At 40.4% G+C, this 21370-nt stretch overlaps 3 protein-coding genes across 3 annotated transcripts in view; all 3 read left to right on the forward strand.

Annotated features, from left to right (window-relative positions):
* LOC110044849 (uncharacterized) overlaps positions 1 to 9223 on the forward strand; it is a 54915-nt gene extending 45692 nt beyond the window's left edge. The window contains exons 32-43 of the mRNA XM_089281182.1: positions 995 to 1143; positions 1887 to 2081; positions 3010 to 3167; positions 3371 to 3488; positions 3724 to 3813; positions 4185 to 4280; positions 4677 to 4766; positions 4950 to 5102; positions 5223 to 5478; positions 6111 to 6280; positions 6564 to 7436; positions 8461 to 9223. Of these exons, the coding sequence (XP_089137308.1) occupies positions 995 to 1143; positions 1887 to 2081; positions 3010 to 3167; positions 3371 to 3488; positions 3724 to 3813; positions 4185 to 4280; positions 4677 to 4766; positions 4950 to 5102; positions 5223 to 5478; positions 6111 to 6280; positions 6564 to 7436; positions 8461 to 8807 (2695 nt within the window). The 3' untranslated portion in view covers positions 8808 to 9223. The remainder of the gene's footprint in view (positions 1 to 994; positions 1144 to 1886; positions 2082 to 3009; positions 3168 to 3370; positions 3489 to 3723; positions 3814 to 4184; positions 4281 to 4676; positions 4767 to 4949; positions 5103 to 5222; positions 5479 to 6110; positions 6281 to 6563; positions 7437 to 8460) is intronic.
* LOC149096667 (uncharacterized) overlaps positions 1 to 13718 on the forward strand; it is a 71108-nt gene extending 57390 nt beyond the window's left edge. Inside the window, exons 2-3 of the mRNA XM_089280936.1 lie at positions 12087 to 12299; positions 13363 to 13718. Coding sequence (XP_089137062.1) covers positions 12087 to 12299; positions 13363 to 13718 — 569 coding nt within the window. The remainder of the gene's footprint in view (positions 1 to 12086; positions 12300 to 13362) is intronic.
* An 844-nt stretch (positions 13719 to 14562) lies between these two features.
* LOC110044803 (uncharacterized) lies at positions 14563 to 19679 on the forward strand. Its single transcript, XM_089281180.1, has 3 exons — positions 14563 to 14762; positions 17695 to 17907; positions 19040 to 19679. The coding sequence occupies exons 1-3, from the start codon at positions 14705 to 14707 to the stop codon at positions 19249 to 19251; spliced, it is 483 nt and encodes a 160-aa protein (XP_089137306.1). The 5' UTR covers positions 14563 to 14704; the 3' UTR covers positions 19252 to 19679.
* Positions 19680 to 21370: the final 1691 nt, after the last annotated feature.

Below are 21370 nucleotides of genomic sequence, written 5' to 3' on the forward strand. Positions count from 1 at the left end.
AAGTTTAGCCAGCTGAAGGAAACTGCAAAAATGTATTTTAGTTTTTAAGTGCTTAAATAATTTGGTTCCAAAATATCTTAATCAGTTTTTTGTAAGGAAAAGGGCTTTTCATGATCATGCGACTAGCAGAAGTAACGACCTGCACCCACCAAAGCCGAAACACAATATGGGAAAGAGAACTTTTAAGTATGCAGGAACGATTTTAACGCATCTCCCGCTTGTATTAAGAGTGCCCCATTCTTGAGTAATTTTAAAAGTTTCAATATTAAGCATTTTTATTTGTAATTTTTATCCTGTGGAAATCTATGAACATTTTATCATATTTGTACATATCAGCCTTTTAAATGTTCTTTAGAGTTTTTGTTATTTTTACTCTAATTTTAAATTTTTAAATTGTACTTTATTTTTTAAATTTTGTAAATTGTACATATCTTTATTCCCCAGGGCCCCTGTGGATACCAGCCTCGTTGTTGAATTGGCTGCCCCCCCCCCCCCCCCTCCTCTGGATAAATAAAGTTGATTACTTACTTTTACCATTCTGGAAGCTCATTTTGACTGACGAATCGCTTTCATGAAACAGGCATTTCATACCTATTTTTCCCTAGTTGGTGATCAGTTCAAGATTTACAAAGTCTGAGACAATTTAGACAATTAAATTACAGAGAAACTCCATCAATCCCGTCATCAACGAGCCACAAAAATCTGGCCGTATTGAACGGGTTCTTTAAATAAAAATGAAATGAGCCAAAATAAATGGTCATATTTACTGGGTGCAGTGGCCGTAAGGTGGGGTTCCACGGAAATGCAAAATCAGTAGTTTGTACCAAAAAATTGTATTTTCCCCATTCTAACAAATGTTTTTTTTTTCCTCAAAGGCTCGTTAATTATATTACCCCAAACTTAGAGAAACTGCTATAGCTTCGTCCCTTCATCTTTTAGTTCCTACTGTATGGCTCAAATATTTCTTTATCAACATGTTTTGTCACTTTTAAAGAATTGATGGAAAGTTAGTAAACTTGACGGCTAATATTGGTCAGAAGATGAAGCTTGCTAATGGAACAGTCGTAATAGATATCCAGAAGACCTTCAGTTCACAATCTGACGAGACAGGAGTCGTGCTCATTTCTTTACAATACGAGTCAGGTTCGTTTAACTTCTTTATGGGAGACGTTTTACAACTCCTATGAAATCAAAGACTTCTCAGAATTAAAAAAAAAAGATCAATAAAAAAAGATCAATCTTCGTAATACTTAGTAGTCTAAACTAGCTACATTAATATATATCCATTTGCAATCAAGAGCTTCACAAAACAAGAGGGAAAAAATCTAAACTATACGACACTCGAGACATTCTTAAAACAACAAACTTCATCCAACGCCAGAGGGGAAGTACTCCTTTATATGGGCTATATATATATACATATCGGTATGTGTGGCCCAAAGGGTATGGTTTTTGCACTCAAGTCTTGAATTTCAACACAAAATTAGCGAAGGAAACAAACGACATTTCGATAACGTCGGATGTCATTGTCAAGGGACGCATGGCAGTATGGTTATATTTCTGCTCAATTTCAGAGTTATAGTCATGTATTAGATCAAAACAAGTAGACAGCTTATGTATCAAGGCTAATTAGGTGTATAAACAAGCAATGGCATAACATGATGTTATCAAACAGTTAAAAAAAAATGATTTAACTAGAACTCTACAGGCTTTGATCCCCTCACTAATATTGGGCTTTCGGTTCTCGATGTAGTAAGCCTCGAGAAATGCTAACTGCGACCGAATATCATTGCGTCATGACCGTAATGACATTGCCTCTAATGTCGCCTTGTTTGTTTTAAATAACCTTCCTGAGCATGATGTAAATCATTGTAACTTCACTTCAGGTCTAACGATAACAGCGGACGTACGTCACAGTCACGTGATGGGCCGTCAGTATCTGAATGTGCTGTTCACACCGACAGCATCGTATAAAGGCCACACTGAGGGGCTCTGCGGAGTCATGGATAACGACCCGTCCAACGACTTTAAGGGCCCTAATGGAGAACAGCACAACGATCCCATAAAGTTCTCTGATTCTTGTAAGTGGAATGGAACATATATTGCTGGTTTTCATTGTCACGCAATTCAAAATAGATCAAAATAAAAATCAAAACAGGTCAATGGATAAAGTCCAGAATCTGGGAAATGAAAGAAGGTAAATATGCAAAGACTCTCGCCAAAATTCTGATCACAGCAATTTTTCTTATGCGAGATATGCGGAGAGATTTTTTACCCAAATTTATAGAGATTTGTATGGAGACGCCATGCTGGTGCCCATCCGTATCGGCACCAACATGGCGGCCGGAAACCAACAGAAACATCTGTCACTGAGTTTTGCTACAAAAACGTGAATTTATCCCTCGAGGAACTCTAAAACATTGAAATAATACTTTTTCTAAGACATGAACTGTTTAGATAGCCAAGTTCCCCGAAATAAGACACGTTTTTAACCATCATGACAGCTCTTTAGGCCGTCACGTAAATGCCGCGTCACGTAAAAGCTTAGAAATTCAAGCGTAGTGTATCACAAAACCAAAAACCCATTCTGAGCGGATATTTGTATGAATATTAGTTTTCAGCTGCTCGTATACATCATTTAAGTAAAATCTCAGGAAGATCAATAGTTTTGTAGTTCGAATTTTAGTGACGTCATGTGAAAACCAGCTATTAAATGTAAATGCGTCTAAGATTATTAATTAGCATTTATTTGACAGGACAACCCATGGCAAAAGACACGTCAAGTTTTTGGAACAAGGCGCGTCCCAAAGAGCAAGTCGACCGATGGTTTCCAAACACGAATGTGCGTTTAAACCTTCCAGAACAGCTACTGTTAACTTGGTTTAGACAATACATGTATAAACTAACATTATGCATCAACTGCAAGTCCAAAAATAAAATATGTAAAATATTTCGTATTTGGGACTTTTTTTTTAAAGGAACACTTTCCCTTGCTTCTGTACCTTTCAGGGCGTATAACCGCTGTCCATAATGATTCCGGCCTTAAAGGAACATGGTCGTGGAATTCATCCAACTTTCACAATGATGACGTCATGGACTCGTCATACACCGATCCTAACCATGTTCCCATGTACTCTTTAGATGGTATTAGCGACGTCATCCTCAAGGTACTAAGTTTGTTCTACTGATAACTTTAACAGCCAAAAATCGGGTTTGGATTACCTTTTTGCGGGGACCTGCAAAAGATCTTGTTAGACAAGAACGTTATGCTCACATTTAAATCTCTAATGCAGTCAGAGTAAAGAGAGCCGTGTTTTATATCAAGTCGAATTATCAAATGAATATTTCTTTCTTTTCGTTTGCATTGTAGAAAGCCACTGCAGCCTGCTCTGCTCTTGGACTCTCAGACACAATGCTGAAGAGCTGTATTTATGACGTAGCTGTCACCAATGACACATCGCTGAGTGCTCAGGAAACTCTGCAGCAAGGTGAGTAGAAACAGTAGAACAACAACATCAGCAAGGACAACAACAACGAAGACTACGACAACAGCAACAGCCACAACAACAACAGCAACAATAGTAACAACAACACGAAAGTCATAGGATTTCAAGATAATTGCTTATAATTAGCGAATCATATGCTCTGAGACTGTGTCATTTATAATTATGTCGATTTACTTTTTTCCCGATGCATTCACATTCTTTTATTTCTGTGATGAAGGCTGCCCTGATCAGTGTTCTGGGAAGGGAAGATGTGTTAATTCCACCTGTCAGTGCATGATTGGTTGGTCAGGTGACAGCTGTGAATTCGGTAGGTAACATTAGTAATTGTATGTATCACAATCAATCAGAAGGCTGGAAAAACGTTTCATAAGAGACATTATTAAACAAGTATTTAAAATATTATTGTAAAAATATCAAAATTCTTCAATTTTTGTGAAATCTTTCAAAAGTCCCGCAATTCTACGAGAAAAGATTCATTTTCGAACATAATTATACTTTTATTGTCTGTATTTTATTATTTTACCTTAACTTCGATATGGAATTCAGAATGTTTCTTAATAAAGTTGGCGACTAACAGAATCTTCTCCTTTTAATAATAACATTGTATTCAAGCATGTCAAACGTCCCGCTAGACGAAACTTAATAAAAGTCTGGTTAAATTTTTTTACTTCTACCCAGGGAACTGTACAGCCTGTTCAACAGAACATGGGAAATGTGTTAAAGGATTTTGTGAATGCGAGGACGGCTGGGAAGGCGCTACTTGTGAACAGAAAGGTGAGTATTGGTATGAAGGAAAGACACTGAGTCAAGGTAAAATAAACACAACTCAAGAATTTTGACGGCGCAGAAAGCGCTAAGAGCAAAACGTGGGAACTTGGGTCCTTTATCAGTGCTGTTGCCGTCTACGACTTTCTTTTCATTCTAAATTACTAACAAAATTGTGGAGCGCCGGTGGCCTCATGGTTAGTGCGCTACAGACGTATGCAGACGTTACCTTTACTTTTTCCTAACAAAATTCCCTCTATGAGATGTGCTTGCAGGGAATCATGGTAGTAGTATTCATCAAAATAACCATCCAGTCCAAAATGATGAATACAACTACCATGATTCCCTGCAGGTGTATCTCATAGAGTGAATTGGCCATTAATCGCATTTTTCACTGCATTTCAGCCACCTGCTACAACATCAACAACTGCACAAATCCTATCAACGGGATTTGTCAGAGGACAGATCAATGTCGCTGTCATGACGGATACATTGGTGAGTTATGTCAAGCTTTTGTTTCAGTGAAGTTTAGAAGTTTGGCTTCCACAGGGTTAACGCCAATGCACCGCGTACAAAATTGATTGGTTCGTGGGTGTAGTTGGCCTAATAAAAACAAGTTTGAAGTCAAGTAAGTTAAGGGAAACTGTTCAGAGTAACATATTTTTGTTTTGTCCTCAGGTCGTGATTGCAGTATTATTCCAACTTGCTCTAATGTGTCTGATTGTTCTGGACGAGGCATCTGTATTGATTATGACGTGTGCAAATGTGATAAGGAGTGGACTGGTAAAGACTGTACCCAGTTCTCTTGTGGATCTCTCGACCATTGCTCCGGTAGGAGTGTGCAGTGTGCTCAACTCACTTTGTTTTGTCAAACTTTTCCTATAAGTCCGTCGTTAAATAAGGTGCGAGACACCTTGCAGACATAATTTTTACGCCAAAACCTTTTTCTAGGTCATGGACGCTGCGTCGCGTTCTACAAATGTGACTGCGACCCAGGTTGGGCTGGAACCAGCTGCGGTCTCCCTGATTGCGCAGGCGTGAACCAATGTTCTGGTCAAGGCGAGTGCGTGTCAAGTAATACTTGCAATTGTTACCCAGGATTCCAAGGTGTCAATTGTAGTGAAGAAGGAAGGTGTGCGAGTCTTGGAAACTGTAGTGGAAATGGAGTTTGTATGCAGGACAAAGAAGGCGGCAATCTCACTTGCAGGTATATGCCTGACCTCTTATCTTATCTTCTCTTTCTTTCCCTTCCCTTCCCTTCCCTTCTCTTCTCTTCTCTTCTCTTCTCTTCCCTTCCCTTCTCTTCTCTTCTCTTCTCGTCTCTTCTCGTCTCTTCTCGTCTCTTCTCGTCTCTTCCCTTCCCATCCCTTCTCTTCTCTTCTCTTCTCGTCTCTTCTCTTCCCTTCCCTTCCCTTCCCTTCTCTTCCCTTCTCTTCTCTTCTCTTCCCTTCCCTTACCTTCTCTTGTCTTCTCCTGTCTTGTCTTCTCTTTTCTTCTCTTCTCTTCTCGTCTCTTCCCTTCTCTTCTCTTCTCTTCTTCTCTTCTCTTCTCTTCTCGTCTCTTCTCTTTTCTTTCTTTCTTTCCCTTCCCTTCCCTTCACTTCTCTTCTCTTCTCTTTTCTTGTCTTGTCTTGTCTTGTTTTGTCTTCTCTTCTCTTCTCTTGTTTTCTCTTTTCTCTTCTTGTCTTGTCTTGTCTTGTCTTCTGTTCTCTTCTCTTCACTTCTCTTCTCTTCCCTGCTCCTTTTTTCTGCTATGCTGTCCGCTTATCTAATATTTCCTATCCAGTCCTTCCCATTTTTTAATATCTCTTCTACTGTACTTGTTACATTTTAATTTCAGATGTTATGCTGGCTTTAGTGGTGTCAACTGCAGTCTTGCTTTGTGTCTTTCCGTGAACAATTGTTCTGGACATGGCCAGTGCTTGGAAGCAGACCTCTGTAACTGCGATGTGGGGTACACTGGGGCTGACTGCTCAAATGCGTCCTGTGAAGGCGTTAATTATTGTTCAGGTGAGGAAGACATCTTGTCTTGAAAAAAATACGATGACGAGAAAAGTAAGTAACATTTAAAATATTAAATCGAGTTGGTATCGTCTAAAGCGAAGCTTTACCTAATCTTCTGAATCCGCTGTGTCGATTTTATATGACTTATTTAAGACCGACAGTTTATAGTTTTAAAAGAAGTAGCTTTGGAAGAATGTGGAAAACTTGTGACGTCTTTGATCGACTCAATCTACTATTTAATAATTACCCCTGGCCTAGTATTAACTCCAAATACTTATTGTCTTTCCAGGTCATGGGGTTTGTACTAGCTATGACACTTGCGCCTGCGATCCTTTATGGCATGGTCCGGCATGCAGTGCGGCCGACTGTTCCAGTCTCAATCATTGTTCTAGCAAAGGCGATTGTATTTTACCAAATACTTGTGAGTGTTATCCCGGATATGATGGTGCAGCGTGTAACACAACAGCTAAACCAAACCTTCACGCTCCAGTTTTTGCTGCTCCGCTGTACAATGCGACCTTGTTGGAAAACAGTCCCATCGCAACGAAAATTCTCCAAGTCCAAGCGAGCGATGCCGACTCAGGACGAAATGCACAGCTTTTGTTCTCGTTAGACAACGGCAATGTGGCGAGCCCATCTTTCACAATCGATAGCATTTCGGGTGAAGTCTTCACCTCATCGGCTTTGGATTACGAGAGTTCGTCTCCGTACCTGTTTAAGTTGAAGATCGTAGCTTCAGACAATGGAACACCACGGAAGTCAAGCTTCGTGTTCATCTACATTGAAGTTCTTGATGTAAATGATCACTGTCCGATTTTCGACTCTTCCCAGACAAAGTGGTTTAACATCTCACAGCATACTCATCCGGGAACACTTCTGACGGTGATATCCGCTTCTGATCAAGACAGCGGGCTCAACGGAGAAGTGAGGTATAGCATATCGAACGCAAGCAGCCACTCCGGAGATTTTAAAATGGGGGAAGAAAATGGTGAACTAACAATTGTTGGCGAACTAAAGGTGAAAGAGTATCGGCTGCTGATCGTTGCTCGTGATCTCGGCAAACCATCGTGTTTCCGCCAAACTGACGTGACGGTGAATGTGTTTGTTAAGTCAGTAGTTACTGTGGGTCCAAGTGAGATTTCAACAACAGAAAACATTGAAGGTATTGTGGTTCCTTCGCTTTTTATTTTTTCTCGTATTTTTCCTATAAAAAACTACCTCCGGAGATCAATTTTTCATACTGAATTTAGTAAATATGCGCAGTTTCAAAATAATCAGTTGCAAATCCATCAAGATGTATTCCAGGGGGCAAGCGTTACGCCCTGGCATACAGCTCTTGGTTAAAACTGGCAAGTTTGGATTCCATATTTCCATGAGTTTGCAAAAGATTCTTATGAAACTTCGCATATTTACTAAATTCGACAAGATAAATAGATCGGTGACGCTTGCTGTTTTTCTGAATAAAAAATAAAACAATGATTCGGAAAAGCGTGACGTTGGTAAAAAGGTACATGCTAATTCACATATACCTGTTCCTAATATGAGAAATCTTTTGTTTTCTCCTTGAAGTGCAAACGCGAAGTTTGTTCTGGAAGAAAAAAAAATAGCATTCAGGTCAAACAGGCCGCAAGCGGGCCGCGTAATAGAATACGGCCCGAAAAATTAATCAATAGCTGTTAGTGCAATATCTGAGATAAATCATGTGAACAACTGAAAACCTTAGAGCATGATACTTAAGTTCAAATTAAATGAGCTTTGTGCTACAAACGGTCACATGATAGACCACACTGGATGGAAAGCTACGCACTGGGACATCCTAATGACATCCAAATCAAAGAATAACCTAGCCTTATTGATTTAAGCCCCTTTTGGAGCCTGTCACATATTTTAGCGATCAACATGGCGGTTTTTGTGTTTGCTATGTGATAGTTTCTTGCCCAAGGATAATTTGGTTGCAAATCACATCAAATCGAAGACCAGCCTAACAAAGTAAACATTCGTTCTTTTTTCCCCGCGCTCTATTTTTCCTCCCTTTAAAAAGGAAATTCCACGCATCGCTTTGCCGTTGAGGGCGTTATCGCAAAAAAAAAAAAAACAAAAAAAAACATTTGAATCAATTTTTGGAAAGACTAGAGCACGAGAAACAATAAATGGTTTATTAACGCTATCTTTTAATTCCTCACCAGTCGAAAATAGCTCCACAGGCGTGTCTACCAGAGAGAAAACTGATGGGCCTCCAGTTTCTGCACCCGCGAAAAGCTGGTACAAGAAACCAATGATTATTATGGGAATTTCCATGGGTGGTTTCTTCGCTCTCTGCATCCTTCTGATTGTAATCCTCGTTGTCCTGATCCGGAAGTGGAAACGCAAAGTTAAAGTGGATGCCAGCCCTCCTCACATCTTAGGTTCACACCTCGTAGGCATAACCGGAAGCGCAGGGAGCTCCCATCACCCCACGCCAGGTCTTGTCGTCGTCGAAGAAGTGGAAATGGAAAATTTGGAGAGCGTTTTGCGCGGAGACAATTCAAAATAAAACCTATGCCTCGTTTAGACTTTTAATTGAGGGCATTGTATACGGTTAGAATTTGTAGTTATTAGAAACTTTGAAAGTTCTAAAAAGGGTTTTGCGTCTGAATTCTGTCCGTAATTATACTCTTGATTAATCAAATCAGTCGTTAATAATTCGTGTAATTGCAGACCGAATTAAACTTCACACAGTCCTATTACTATTCTATGATAATTAGAAAATGTTATACGCCGTGAAGATATATGCATTATTTTGTATTCCCTAGCTTCGACAAAAAACTGCTGACCCGGTTGACGTTTTTAAACCCAATTTCATCGTAGACTTAAAGATAGTTACACTAGTCATTTATATATTTCACGTTAAGTTGATTTCCAGCGTCGGAATAAAGTCTTGTTTATACACATCAGTGGATCTTACAAAAACGTTTCGCTATAAATGAAACGCGTTATTCAAGCTATTAGTTGTACCTCTTGGACACGAGCATACAAACTCTCTGTTTTCGAAGAGCTTCATGGTGCTGGGCCGCTAGTGCTGGAGGCTTCCAGTTCGTCACTCTCGCGGCAATACGTTTGAAAAGCTCACCCATATTCCTTTCTTTGTACAGACTAAAACTCACTGCTTTTATAATTTACACGCTAGGAAAGGTTTTTACGCATACCATAGAGTATTGTTCTCCATCAAAAGAATACCTTTTTTTGCCACAAACCTCGTTTACATTCTACAAGGCCCTATGTATTAAATTCTGGGGATGAAATAGGAGAAGAAATTATCGATCAAGCCTGCTTCAACGCTGCTTAATTTGATTTTTTTTAAATAGCACCCAAATACGGCATTTTGTGCTGCTAGTTGTACTCTGAGCAATGTTGCTTTCGTAAGTAATTGCAATGTTGTAAGTAAGATTAGTATTGTAAATATAGTGTGGTATTAAAAGAAGTCGTACTTCTTCAAAGGGGAAGGGAGAAGACAAAGAGCGTAAGCAGTGGGAATGGAAGTTAACATCGCATGGTCAGTGACGTGGTAGGATCTCAAGCTGGCACTATTTAACTGAGTTATGATGGAAGTTTCACTTATCATAAAGAAAAATTAAATAGCCTGTGCCGCCCCGATCGTTTCGCTCTCCTGTTCGCAGGCTAAGATGAGTATTCAACCACGTGTAAACGGCGGTGCAAACAAATTAACATGGTTAGCGAGTTTACGTTCATTTCTGCCAACAGAATATGGGCATATGACGAGAATTCGAGTCGATCAGCTTTAGTACTATGCGTGTTATTAGGATTGCAGTGTTACTTTCCGGTGCCTAGAAAACAAAGACGCAGGTTTTCACTTGAAAACAATTACAGGACTTAAAACGCCTGAGCCGTGAGCTGGGAGGAGAAGTGGGGGTGGGGGGGGGGGGGGGGGGAGGGTGGTGACTGCCGTGCAAAATCGTGTTAGCTTTATACGGCCCTATTGGAAAGAATAAGGTTTTCGAATCGTTTCGGTCAGAGATATGGTATAGAACTCAAACATTTTGGTCGGAAATAGGGTATGGGTTGTCCTGTTTCCCGAAAAAGGTATATGTTGTTCAGTGGAAACTACTGTTTTCCTCGTGCGCATGAAGTATCGGGAGTACCCCTCCCCCGGGGAGTGGAGATTGCGTGTGAGAAGTTTGGAATCCTTGCACGCGACGCAAATTTATGCAAACTATTTCCCAGGCACGCAAATCAAATCAAATCAAATCAAATCAATCAGATAATGTCGTTCTTGTTTATAAACGAACGTTCTTGTTTAGAAACATGGCACGTCCGCAATTGATAATAATTGTTGATAGAGATGTACAAATAATTGAAACCAGGCGCCTAACAAGCTGAAACAGGAAAAAAAAAAATTCTGCCGTCATAACTGACTTGGTTTGTCCGGAATAATTTTGAGCTTTGTGGCGTAAAATCGAAATTCATATTAAAGTGCGACTGAAGTCGCCTTTGTCCAAGCATAGTTAATAGAGGTGACCGGTTATGAAGCCCGGCAAACATTAAACGAGGAAACAAAGATGTCAAGATTTATGATCGAAGGTCCACGACCGTGCACAATCTTTTGTTTGCCCTTATACACTATGCATGTATTACGTAACCAAAACGTTTCTATTGGTTAGTCCCTCAGTACGAAGTTGTGCACGGTCAAGGCCAAAAGAGCGAACAAAAACATACTACAAAGAACTTCGTCGAGTTTCAAAACCATTCTCCTCTATTAACTATGGTTCTAGTCTCCTCCGCAGCCGTTATTAGGGTCGTCACGCAACGCTTCTCCCCTACTGAGGGTTGCGTGACGACCCTAATAACGGCTGCGGAGGAGACTACTATGGTCCAAGCGTAGGGAATCTTTGTTTACAATATTTGCCTCATAGCATAGGGGGCCGAACTACAAAAATATAAGTTCTGAATACTGAAACGGTATAACAAGGAATTTTGGGTCACGGAGGTTTAAAATTCATAATTTGACAAAGAATAAAATAAATTTTGCAATTTTGAAAAGTCGGTATCTCCTTCAAAGTATTACACCCAAAGAGCTAAAATTAAACGTTTAACAAGTGTTTAGGTTCACAAGTTCTCTAATTGTTTGGATTCAATATATATCTAACATAATGATGCCTTCTATGTGTGGAGTCGTATGCTAATGAAGCAAAATACAAACAAGAGCCGACTAATAAACAATTGGATTATGAACTCGAGATTTCTATCGCGTGATAGTTGACTCGGGCTGCGCCCTCGTCAACTGTCACGCATAGAAATCTAGAATAATCTTATAGAATAATCTAATTGTTTTAGTAAAAAATCTCGTAGTCGTTCGAGACTTTACCTAACTCCTCTTCACAGACACTTCGAAAATGCGCTACTCACTATATATCACAGAATAGATAGTGAGTAGCGCAGCCAATCAGAGAACAACATTCGTGATAGAACGCCAGTAGATTCATACAAGATAAGAATATAGTGTAAATGTGTCAAGAGACCGCAAACAAAATTCTGTTGGTATACTCAGGATCTGTAAAATATCTGACCAGCCAACAAAAGAAATAAAATAACATCTGTTAAGCAAGGATGATACTACGTAGAACGACAACGACATAACAGAGGCCAAACTCAAAGCTAACCTGCAACCGTGGACAGCTGTTTTGACCTTGCCTCGCGCTTGCATTCTTTAGATACATTTCCCCAATACCACCTATCCATATGTCACATAAGCTACCCATAAGAGAATCTTTTTCACAACAAATTATCTTAATTGTTTAATCTTATCTACGGGCAGTTCTGTCACTGGAATGCTACGAGTGTACAAATGCACTTGGATTTTCTGGCGTGACAACATGCGACAGTGAAAATGTGACGAAGAGAACGTGCAGTGGGATATCGGACAGCTGCATGACAATGACCCACAATTCGACATTTTTGATCTTCCAATCAGTTGAGACAAAGAACTGTACCAGCAGCCTTGCGTGTAACCCACAGTTCGAATTCAACTGTAAGTACACCTACTAACAAGTTTTTGTAAACTACTTTCAGTCTGTGTAAATAGCGTAAATAAGTAGGGGACGGACCAAGCTAAAAAAAAAAGGGAATAATCAAACGAGTTATGTCAAAATCGGACGAGCGCACAGCGCGATGGCAATTTGAAATTACGAGCACGATTACTCCCTGAATTGTACGACACGAGGTCCAATTACTAATAAATTGCATCAATTACAAATTTCTGTAAGTTTTAAAAACTGCAGAGAACATTAAGAAGGAAGCCATTAAAGCACGCGTAATATAGGTGCGGATCATTTGGGTATCCAATAAGAGGTATCCAATAACAAAACGTTGAATTTGGATACCTGTAATTGGACACCCACGTGATCACATACCGATTAATGTGATAAATAGGAGCGCGGTGAACCAATTACGATCGAGAACTGAAGTGGAATGTAGGTCATCAAATTTGAATACGCTATGTTCGTATTCTCGGTAATGGACTGGAACTAGATTGCAACCGAGGCTAATGCGGGGAGTCATTTTAATTGCAAATGACATTAATCTCTTTTCAGTGATATTTCCCCGCATGAGCCTCCATTGCAAGCTAGTTCCAGTCTAAAACCGAGTATACGAATATGACCTGTTTGGGACCAGAAAATAGAGTTGCCATTCTGGTGAAATATTGAACTTTTTCGGTCAGCGTTTTGTTTCTTCTTAGTTAATTTTCCCTTACTTTTAAATTCACGACTTTTGGTCCTTTTGGCGTTTTTTTTCCGTTTCATTGCACGATCAAAAAGTAATTTTATAGCAAGCATATCAGCCGGCGATTCACTGCTCTTTTACGTTGGTTAAATTACGTGTAAATTAGTCATGGTGGACATTTGGAATAAAAAAAAAATACGATAAATGGAATGTTGGCCCCCCAAAAATGCGAGCCAATTATTTTCTAAGGTATGATCGATCGGATTAAAATTGAAGTCTGGAAGGGTGTTTTTCTCGATTTGCTAAGTCTGACACGTTTTGATGATGATGATGATGATGATAACGATGATGACAACCTGTGTTTATCTTAGTGTGCAAGACGTTTGAAAGCATCGGCCTGGCCTCCAACTGCTCGACAGATTGTTGTCAAGGTGACCTGTGTAATGGCCCGTCGAATCCAACTTCGAGTCCAAATGACGGATCGCCAACCAGTGTCGCATCGCCAACCAGTGTCGGATCACCAACCAGTGTCGGATCGCAAACCAGTGTCGCATCGCCAACCAGTGTCGGATCACCAACCAGTGTCGGATCACCAACCAGTGTCGGATCACCAACCAGTGTCGGATCACCAACCAGTGTCGGATCGCCAACCAGTGCAGTCTTGGAACTAGCTGCCAACATTGGCGCCATTTTTTCGGCCTTAGCTCTAACTATGTTTGTAGGTTAAGGCGAGCATTAAACCGATTTTCTTTTAACCTTCTTGTTTTGTTTGCAATCTGTGGCCAGATTTATGAAGCCCGCCTATATGTTAAAATGCTGCCTAATTAATATTTGTGTAATCCTTAGTTTAACGAGCTCAAAGATCGAGTGCATTTGCGCCCATTTCGCTTTGCATCTTTCTTTGCTAGTTTACGGCACCGGAACAAGCTCAGACAGAGTAGCGGCGTAAAACCCCCCAGTCTCATTGTAGCGTCGGCATAAAGATGAAGCAAAATAAACAACAAAGTCAGTTTTTCGTATAGTGTGATCGTCCGGGTGAGGGTAGTTCTGGAAAGAACTGTTGTTGGTGACTGACGTTTTGACAACCTGAGCGGAAGTCATCTTCATAGTCAAGTGAATAGTGGTTAATAATAAAGTGTATTATCGTTTGTCTCACGATGTAGTCACTTGAGATGTAGATCGCGACGTTTCGACTCCTTACTGCTAGTCTTCTTCAGGCGATAAGGTCGACTGATTGCACGGTATCATTTATATCACAAAGGTCGGCTGTGATTGGTGCATTTCGATCCTCCTATTGTTCCATTGTTGTCTTTTGTTGATGAATACCGTATTAAAATTTTGTTTTTGAACATTCGGTTGTTTCTCAAAAAAGAAATGAGCGCCCTGTCTCGAATAACCGCCCTCCCTTGAGGTACAAAAAGTAAATGAGCGCCCCGGACGCTAAATCGAATCGTTGCGCCATGAAGTGTAGCGCAATCCTATTCCAGCCTGTATCGAGACTTTTTCCGGGATAAAAAAAAAGGACTAAAAAATATGTAAAAAAAAGGAAGAAAAAAAGTATAAAATGAGACCCCGATTTACTTACACCCATCAGGCCATTACCGCTAGCGCTTCAGCGACACTTCACCATGACACCAGTGAGCTATAAATAGTAAACCACAACCAGTTCAAATATTTTTAGTGTCCCAGCCCAGTTCGTCGAGTTGCTTAGTCATGGAAATTTCACGCTCGCTTCTTGTGGCTCTGCTCACTCTGTGTACGTTAACAACCGGTAAGTTAAACTCCGTATCACTTCAGACTTCGACAAATATCTATTTATATTAAGGCTTTGTTCTTTCATTGTAAAATGTGGAGCATTTTCGGTCGATCAGTATAGCCTGTGCCGCCCCGATCGTTTCGCTCTCCGAATTCTTCTGTCTCGCGATCGCCGAATTTTTTTTTCCGTCCTCAAGGGAGCCTGTTCGCAGGCTAAGGCCCAGTTCAGACGCCGAACTTTTCATGAGCCGAACTTAATTCGAATTTGGACCGACCCAAATTATCAAAAGTACACCTGTTGATTCAGACGTCGAACTTAATTCGCCGAACTTTATTTAGTTTAAACCAAAACACATCGAAATGTCAGCGATTGTCAGGCAAAGTAAAAACTGCTTGTAAAATACGTTATAATAAGTTATGCATTAGGTTCGGCTCATGAAAAGTTCGACGTCTGAATCAAAGCCGTTCCAAAGCCGAAATTCCCGGCTGAGCTAGTAGGTGGGAAGAACGGCTGGACCGTTCCAAATTCAAATAGCCGTTCTTAACTGATTCAGACGCCGAACTTTTCATGTACTTAATTCAATATATTTGGTTCGGCTCATGAAAAGTTCGGCGTCTGAACTGGGCCTAAGATGAGTATTCAACCACGCGTAAACGGCGGTGCAAACAAATTAACATGGTTAGCGAGTTTACGTTCATTTCTGCCAACAGAATATGGGCATATGACGAGAATTCGAGTCGATCAGCTTTAGTACTATGCGTGTTATTAGGATTGCAGTGTTACTTTCCGGTGCCTAGAAAACAAAGACGCAGGTTTTCACTTGAAAACAATTACAGGACTTAAAACGCCTGAGCCGTGAGCTGGGAGGAGAAGTGGGGGTGGGGGGGGGGGGGGGGGAGGGTGGTGACTGCCGTGCAAAATCGTGTTAGCTTTATACGGCCCTATTGGAAAGAATAAGGTTTTCGAATCGTTTCGGTCAGAGATATGGTATAGAACTCAAACATTTTGGTCGGAAATAGGGTATGGGTTGTCCTGTTTCCCGAAAAAGGTATATGTTGTTCAGTGGAAACTACTGTTTTCCTCGTGCGCATGAAATATCGGGAGTACCCCTCCCCCGGGGAGTGGAGATTGCGTGTGAGAAGTTTGGAATCCTTGCACGCGACGCAAATTTATGCAAACTATTTCCCAGGCACGCAAATCAAATCAAATCAAATCAAATCAATCAGATAATGTCGTTCTTGTTTATAAACGAACGTTCTTGTTTAAAAACATGGCACGTCCGCAATTGATAATAATTGTTGATAGAGATGTACAAATAATTGAAACCAGGCGCCTAACAAGCTGAAACAGGAAAAAAAAAATTCTGCCGTCATAACTGACTTGGTTTGTCCGGAATAATTTTGAGCTTTGTGGCGTAAATCGAAATTCATATTAAAGTGCGACTGAAGTCGCCTTTGTCCAAGCATAGTTAATAGAGGTGACCGGTTATGAAGCCCGGCAAACATTAAACGAGGAAACAAAGATGTCAAGATTTATGATCGAAGGTCCACGACTGTGCACAATCTTTTGTTTGCCCTCATACACTATGCATGTATTACGTAACCAAAACGTTTCTATTGGTTAGTCCCTCAGTACGAAGTTGTGCACGGTCAAGGCCAAGAGCGAACAAAAACATACTACAAAGAACTTCGTCGGGTTTCAAAACCATTCAGTCCTCTATTAACTATTGTCCTAGTCTCCTCCGCAGCCGTTATTAGGGTCGTCACGCAACGCTTCTCCCCTACTAAGGGTTGCGTGACGACCCTAATAACGGCTGCGGAGCAGACCACTATGGTCCAAGTGTAGAGAATCTTTGTTTACAATATTTGCCTCATTAGCATAGGGGGCCGAACTACAAAAATATAAGTTCTGAATACTGAAACGGTATAACAAGGAATTTTGGGTCACGGAGGTTTAAAATTCATAATTTGACAAAGAATAAAATAAATTTTGCAATTTTGAAAAGTCAGTATCTCCTTCAAAGTATTACACCCAAAGAGCTAAAACGTTTAACAAGTTTTTAGTTTCACAAGTTCTTTAACCGTTTGGATTCAATATATATCTAACATAATGATGCCTTCTATGTGTGGAGTCGTATGCTAATGAAGCAAAATACAAACAAGAGCCGACTAATAAACAATCGGATTAGGAACTCGAGATTTCTATTGCGTGATAGTTGACTCGGGCTGCGCCCTCGTCAACTGTCACGCATAGAAATCTAGAAAAATCTTATAGAATAATCTAATTGTTTTAGTAAAAAATCTCGTAGTCGTTCGAGACTTTACCTAACTCCTCTTCACAGACACTTCGAAAATGCAAAGAAGTGGTCATCATTTTGTTGAAAACCGCACACTGCTATGCTACTCACTATATATCACAGAATAGATAGTGAGTAGCGCAGCCAATCAGAGAGCAACATTCGTGATAGAACGCCAGTAGATTTATACAAAATAAGAATATAGTGTAAATGTGACAAGAGACCGCAAACAAAATTCTGTTGGTATACTCAGGATCTGTAAAATATCTGACCAGCCAACAAAAGAAATAAAATAACATCTGTTAAGCAAGGATGATACTACGTAGAACGACAACGACATAACAGAGGCCAAACTCAAAGCTAACCTGCAACCGTGGACAGCTGTTTTGACCTCGCCTCGCGCTTGCATTCTTTAGATACATTTCCCCAATACCACCTATCCATAATAAATAAATAATAAATAAATAAATATTTATATAGCGCCTATCCATGCCTGCTCTAGGTGCTGTATAATTCGCCAAAATGAGCTGTACTAATCTTAATAATTAAAAATGTGCATTTAAGAAAGTAATCTACCCAGTAGTAAGCTACCCATAAGAGAATCTTTTTCACAACAAATTATCTTAATTGTTTAATCTTACCTACCGGCAGCTCTGTCACTGGAATGCTACGAGTGTACAAATGCACTTGGATTTTCTGGCGTGACAACATGCGACAGTGAAAATGTGACGAAGAGAACGTGCAGTGGGATATCAGACAGCTGCATGACAATGGCCTACAATTCGACATTTTTGATCTTCCAATCCGTGGTGACAAAGAACTGTACCAGCAGCCTTGCGTGTAACCCACAGTTCGAATTCAACTGTAAGTACACCTACTAACAAGTTTTTGTAAACTACCTTCAGTCTGTGTAAATAGCGCCCGCATTTCCCTTTGAACAATGATAAATAAGTAGGGGATGGACCATGCTAAAAAAAGGGAATAATCAAACGAGTTATCTCAAAATCGGACGAGCGCACAGCGCGATGGCTATTTGAAATTACGAGCACGATTACTCCCTGAATTGTACGACACGAGGTCCAATTACTAATAAATTGCATCAATTACAAATTTCTGTAAGTTTTAAAAACTGCAGAGAACATTAAGAAGGAAGCCATTAAAGCGCGCGTAATTTACGTGCGAATCATTTGGGTATCCAATAAGAGGTATCCAGTTACAAAACGTTGAATTTGGATACCTGTAATTTGACACCCACGTGATCACCTACCGATTAATGTGATAAATAGGAGCGCGGTGAACCAATTACGATCGAGAACTGAAGTGGAATGTAGGTCATCAAATTTGAATACGCTATGTTCGTATTCTCGATAATGGACTGGAACTAGATTGTAACCGAGGCTAATGCGGGGAGTCTTTTTAATTGCAAATGACATTAATCTCTTTTCAGTGATATTTCCCCGCATGAGCCTCCATTGCAAGCTAGTTCCAGTCTAAAACCGAGTATACGAATATGGTCTGTTTGGGACCAGAAAATAGAGTTGCCATTCTGGTGAAATATTGAACTTTTTCGGTCAGCGTTTTGTTTTCTTCTTAGTTAATTTTCCCTTACTTTTAAATTCACGACTTTTGGTCCTTTTGGCGTTTTTTTTCCCTTTCATTGCACGATCAAAAAGAAATTTTATAGCAAGCATATCAGCCGGCGATTCACTGCTCTTTTACGTTGGTTAAATTACGTGTAAATTAGTCATGGTGGACATTTGGAATAAAAAAAAATACGATAAATGGAATGTTGGCCCCCCAAAAATGCGAGCCAATTATTTTCTAAGGTATGATCGATCGGATTAAAATTGAAGTCTGGAAGGGTGTTTTTCTCGATTTGCTAAGTCTGACACGTTTTGATGATGATGATGATGACGATGATAATGATGATGATGATTATGATGGCGATGATGATGATGATGATGATAACGATGATGACAACCTGTGTTTATCTTAGGGTGCAAGACGTTTGAAAGCATCGGCCTGGCCTCCAACTGCTCGACAGATTGTTGTCAAGGTGACCTGTGTAATGGCCCGTCGAATCCAACTTCGAGTCCAAATGACGGATCGCCAACCAGTGTCGCATCGCCAACCAGTGCAGTCTTGAAACTATCTGCCAACATTGGCGCCATTTTTTCGGCCTTAGCTCTAACTATGTTTGTAGGTTAAGGCGAGCATTAAACCGATTTTCTTTTAACCTTCTTGTTTTGTTTGCAATCTGTGGCCAGATTTATGAAGCCCGCCTATATGTTAAAATGCTGCCTAATTAATATTTGTGTAAACCTTAGTTTAACGAGCTCAAAGATCGAGTGCATTTACGCCCATTTCGCTTTGCATCTTTCTTTGCTAGTTTACGGCACCGGAACAAGCTCAGACAGAGTAGCGGCGTAAAACCCCCCAGTCTCATTGTAGCGTCGGCATAAAGATGAAGCAAAATAAACAACAAAGTCAGTTTTTCGTATAGTGTGATCGTCCGGGTGAGGGTAGTTCTGGAAAGAACTGTTGTTGGTGACTGACGTTTTGATAACCTGAGCGGAAGTCATCTTCATAGTCAAGTGAATAGTGGTTAATAATAAAGTGTATTATCGTTTGTCTCACGATGTAGTCACTTGAGATGTAGATCGCGACGTTTCGACTCCTTACTGCTAGTCTTCTTCAGGCGATAAGGTCGACTGATTGCACGGTATCATTTATATCCCAAAGGTCGGCTGTGATTGGTGCATTTCGATCCTCCTATTGTTCCATTGTTCTGGCGAGTAGCTGTTCCCTCAGTGGTCCGCTGTTGTACCGTTCTCCTGTTGTTGTGTATTTTGATCGTGGGCATCCATGCTTCAGGAATTTCAATTCCACCATTCCTGTTGATGTTATTAGGGTGACGTTTTATGTGAATAGCTTCCTTGACCCTACGTGTGTACCAGTGAGGACTTCGATCAATAAACCTGACCGCATTCCAGATGGGATAGTGGCCGGTCTCGTGGGCGTGTTCAGAAACGGCGGAGGTCTGGGTACGGGCGAGTCGTATATCCCTGTCGTGTTCTTTGATCCTCTCCTGCATAGATAATACACGTTATTATTGCATCTACCACGATGAATAACAACAACCTTTTCCTCGACATTGAATAGTGTTTGTCAGTCGATGATGTTATAAGTCTGGTCCGTTAAACGTGATTGATCAGTTTAACCATGATGGTATTGGCTGAAAGACTCGTGTAAAGTTTTTCATCAGCCATTGGTCGGTTTCGATCCATCTATTGTTAGTCAGATTGGTCAGTTTTTTGGTCCGTCTATTGTTAATCAAATGAAGTCGGTCTGTTGGAAGTCCGTTTGTCGGTTTCGTTTCCGTCATGGATAAGTCGTTTGTAAGGCGCCGGTAGTTGTTGACATCTGTTAAGAGGCGTTTGTTCTAGGTTAGTGTACCAGCTTTCCAGAGTCAGTCGTTGAAAATAGTTTTTACTGTAGGTTAAGCACTGAGAAGAGTCCCAGTCAATGTTGTGGTTTGTCAGTTAATGATGTACGGTAATTTGATTGTTGGCATCACCATTTCTCGTGGCTCGTTGGTGTTCAGTCAGTCTCGTGTTAAGGTTTCTGCCAGTCTCACCAATGTAGGAAGCCTGGCGTTTTACGGACCAGACTTATAACATCATCGACTGACGAACACTATTCACTTGACTCTGAAGATGACTTCCGCTCAGGTTGTCGAAACGTCAGTCACCAACAACAGTTCTTTTCAGAACTACCCTCGCCCGGACGATCACACTATACGAACTACTGATACTCCTTGGTTCAAACCATTTAGCAAAGTCAGTGTTCTAGTGATTTCAATTAGGCCAAAAGGAAAATACAATCTAGGAGCATGCTGAAGATGAACGTTTCGTGTTGTTCCAGGTATTATTTTACCCAATAACAGAGCCATCTTTGAATAGTCCAGGTGGCTATTGTGGTTTTTTTTTTTAAGTTCGATAGCAATCAGTAACGAAATTTTTCTGTAAGTCATCGATTGTTATCGATTGCCGATATCAATCGATAATATAATGTAAATGCAAATCTTATTTATAGTGGTCATGCACTTAACTATACAAGCACTAAGCTTGGCTAGTTTACAGCCATCGATGGAATCGATTGATTTCCGATATCCATTTTTATCGATTGACTACGCCTGGATAATCTAGAGCCCTTTTCAATGTTCACTCAGACAGAATTAAGCCATACGCCCTTCTTCTTTTCATTAAAATCCGTGAACCATTTAAACGTGTTGTAGTGAGAGCCTCTAGCACAGACGGCCAAGCAC

The sequence above is a fragment of the Orbicella faveolata genome, unplaced genomic scaffold (genome assembly GCF_042242905.1).
Source record: "Orbicella faveolata isolate gen_17 unplaced genomic scaffold, um_ofav_v1 contig_48, whole genome shotgun sequence".
NCBI lineage: Eukaryota > Metazoa > Cnidaria > Anthozoa > Scleractinia > Merulinidae > Orbicella > Orbicella faveolata.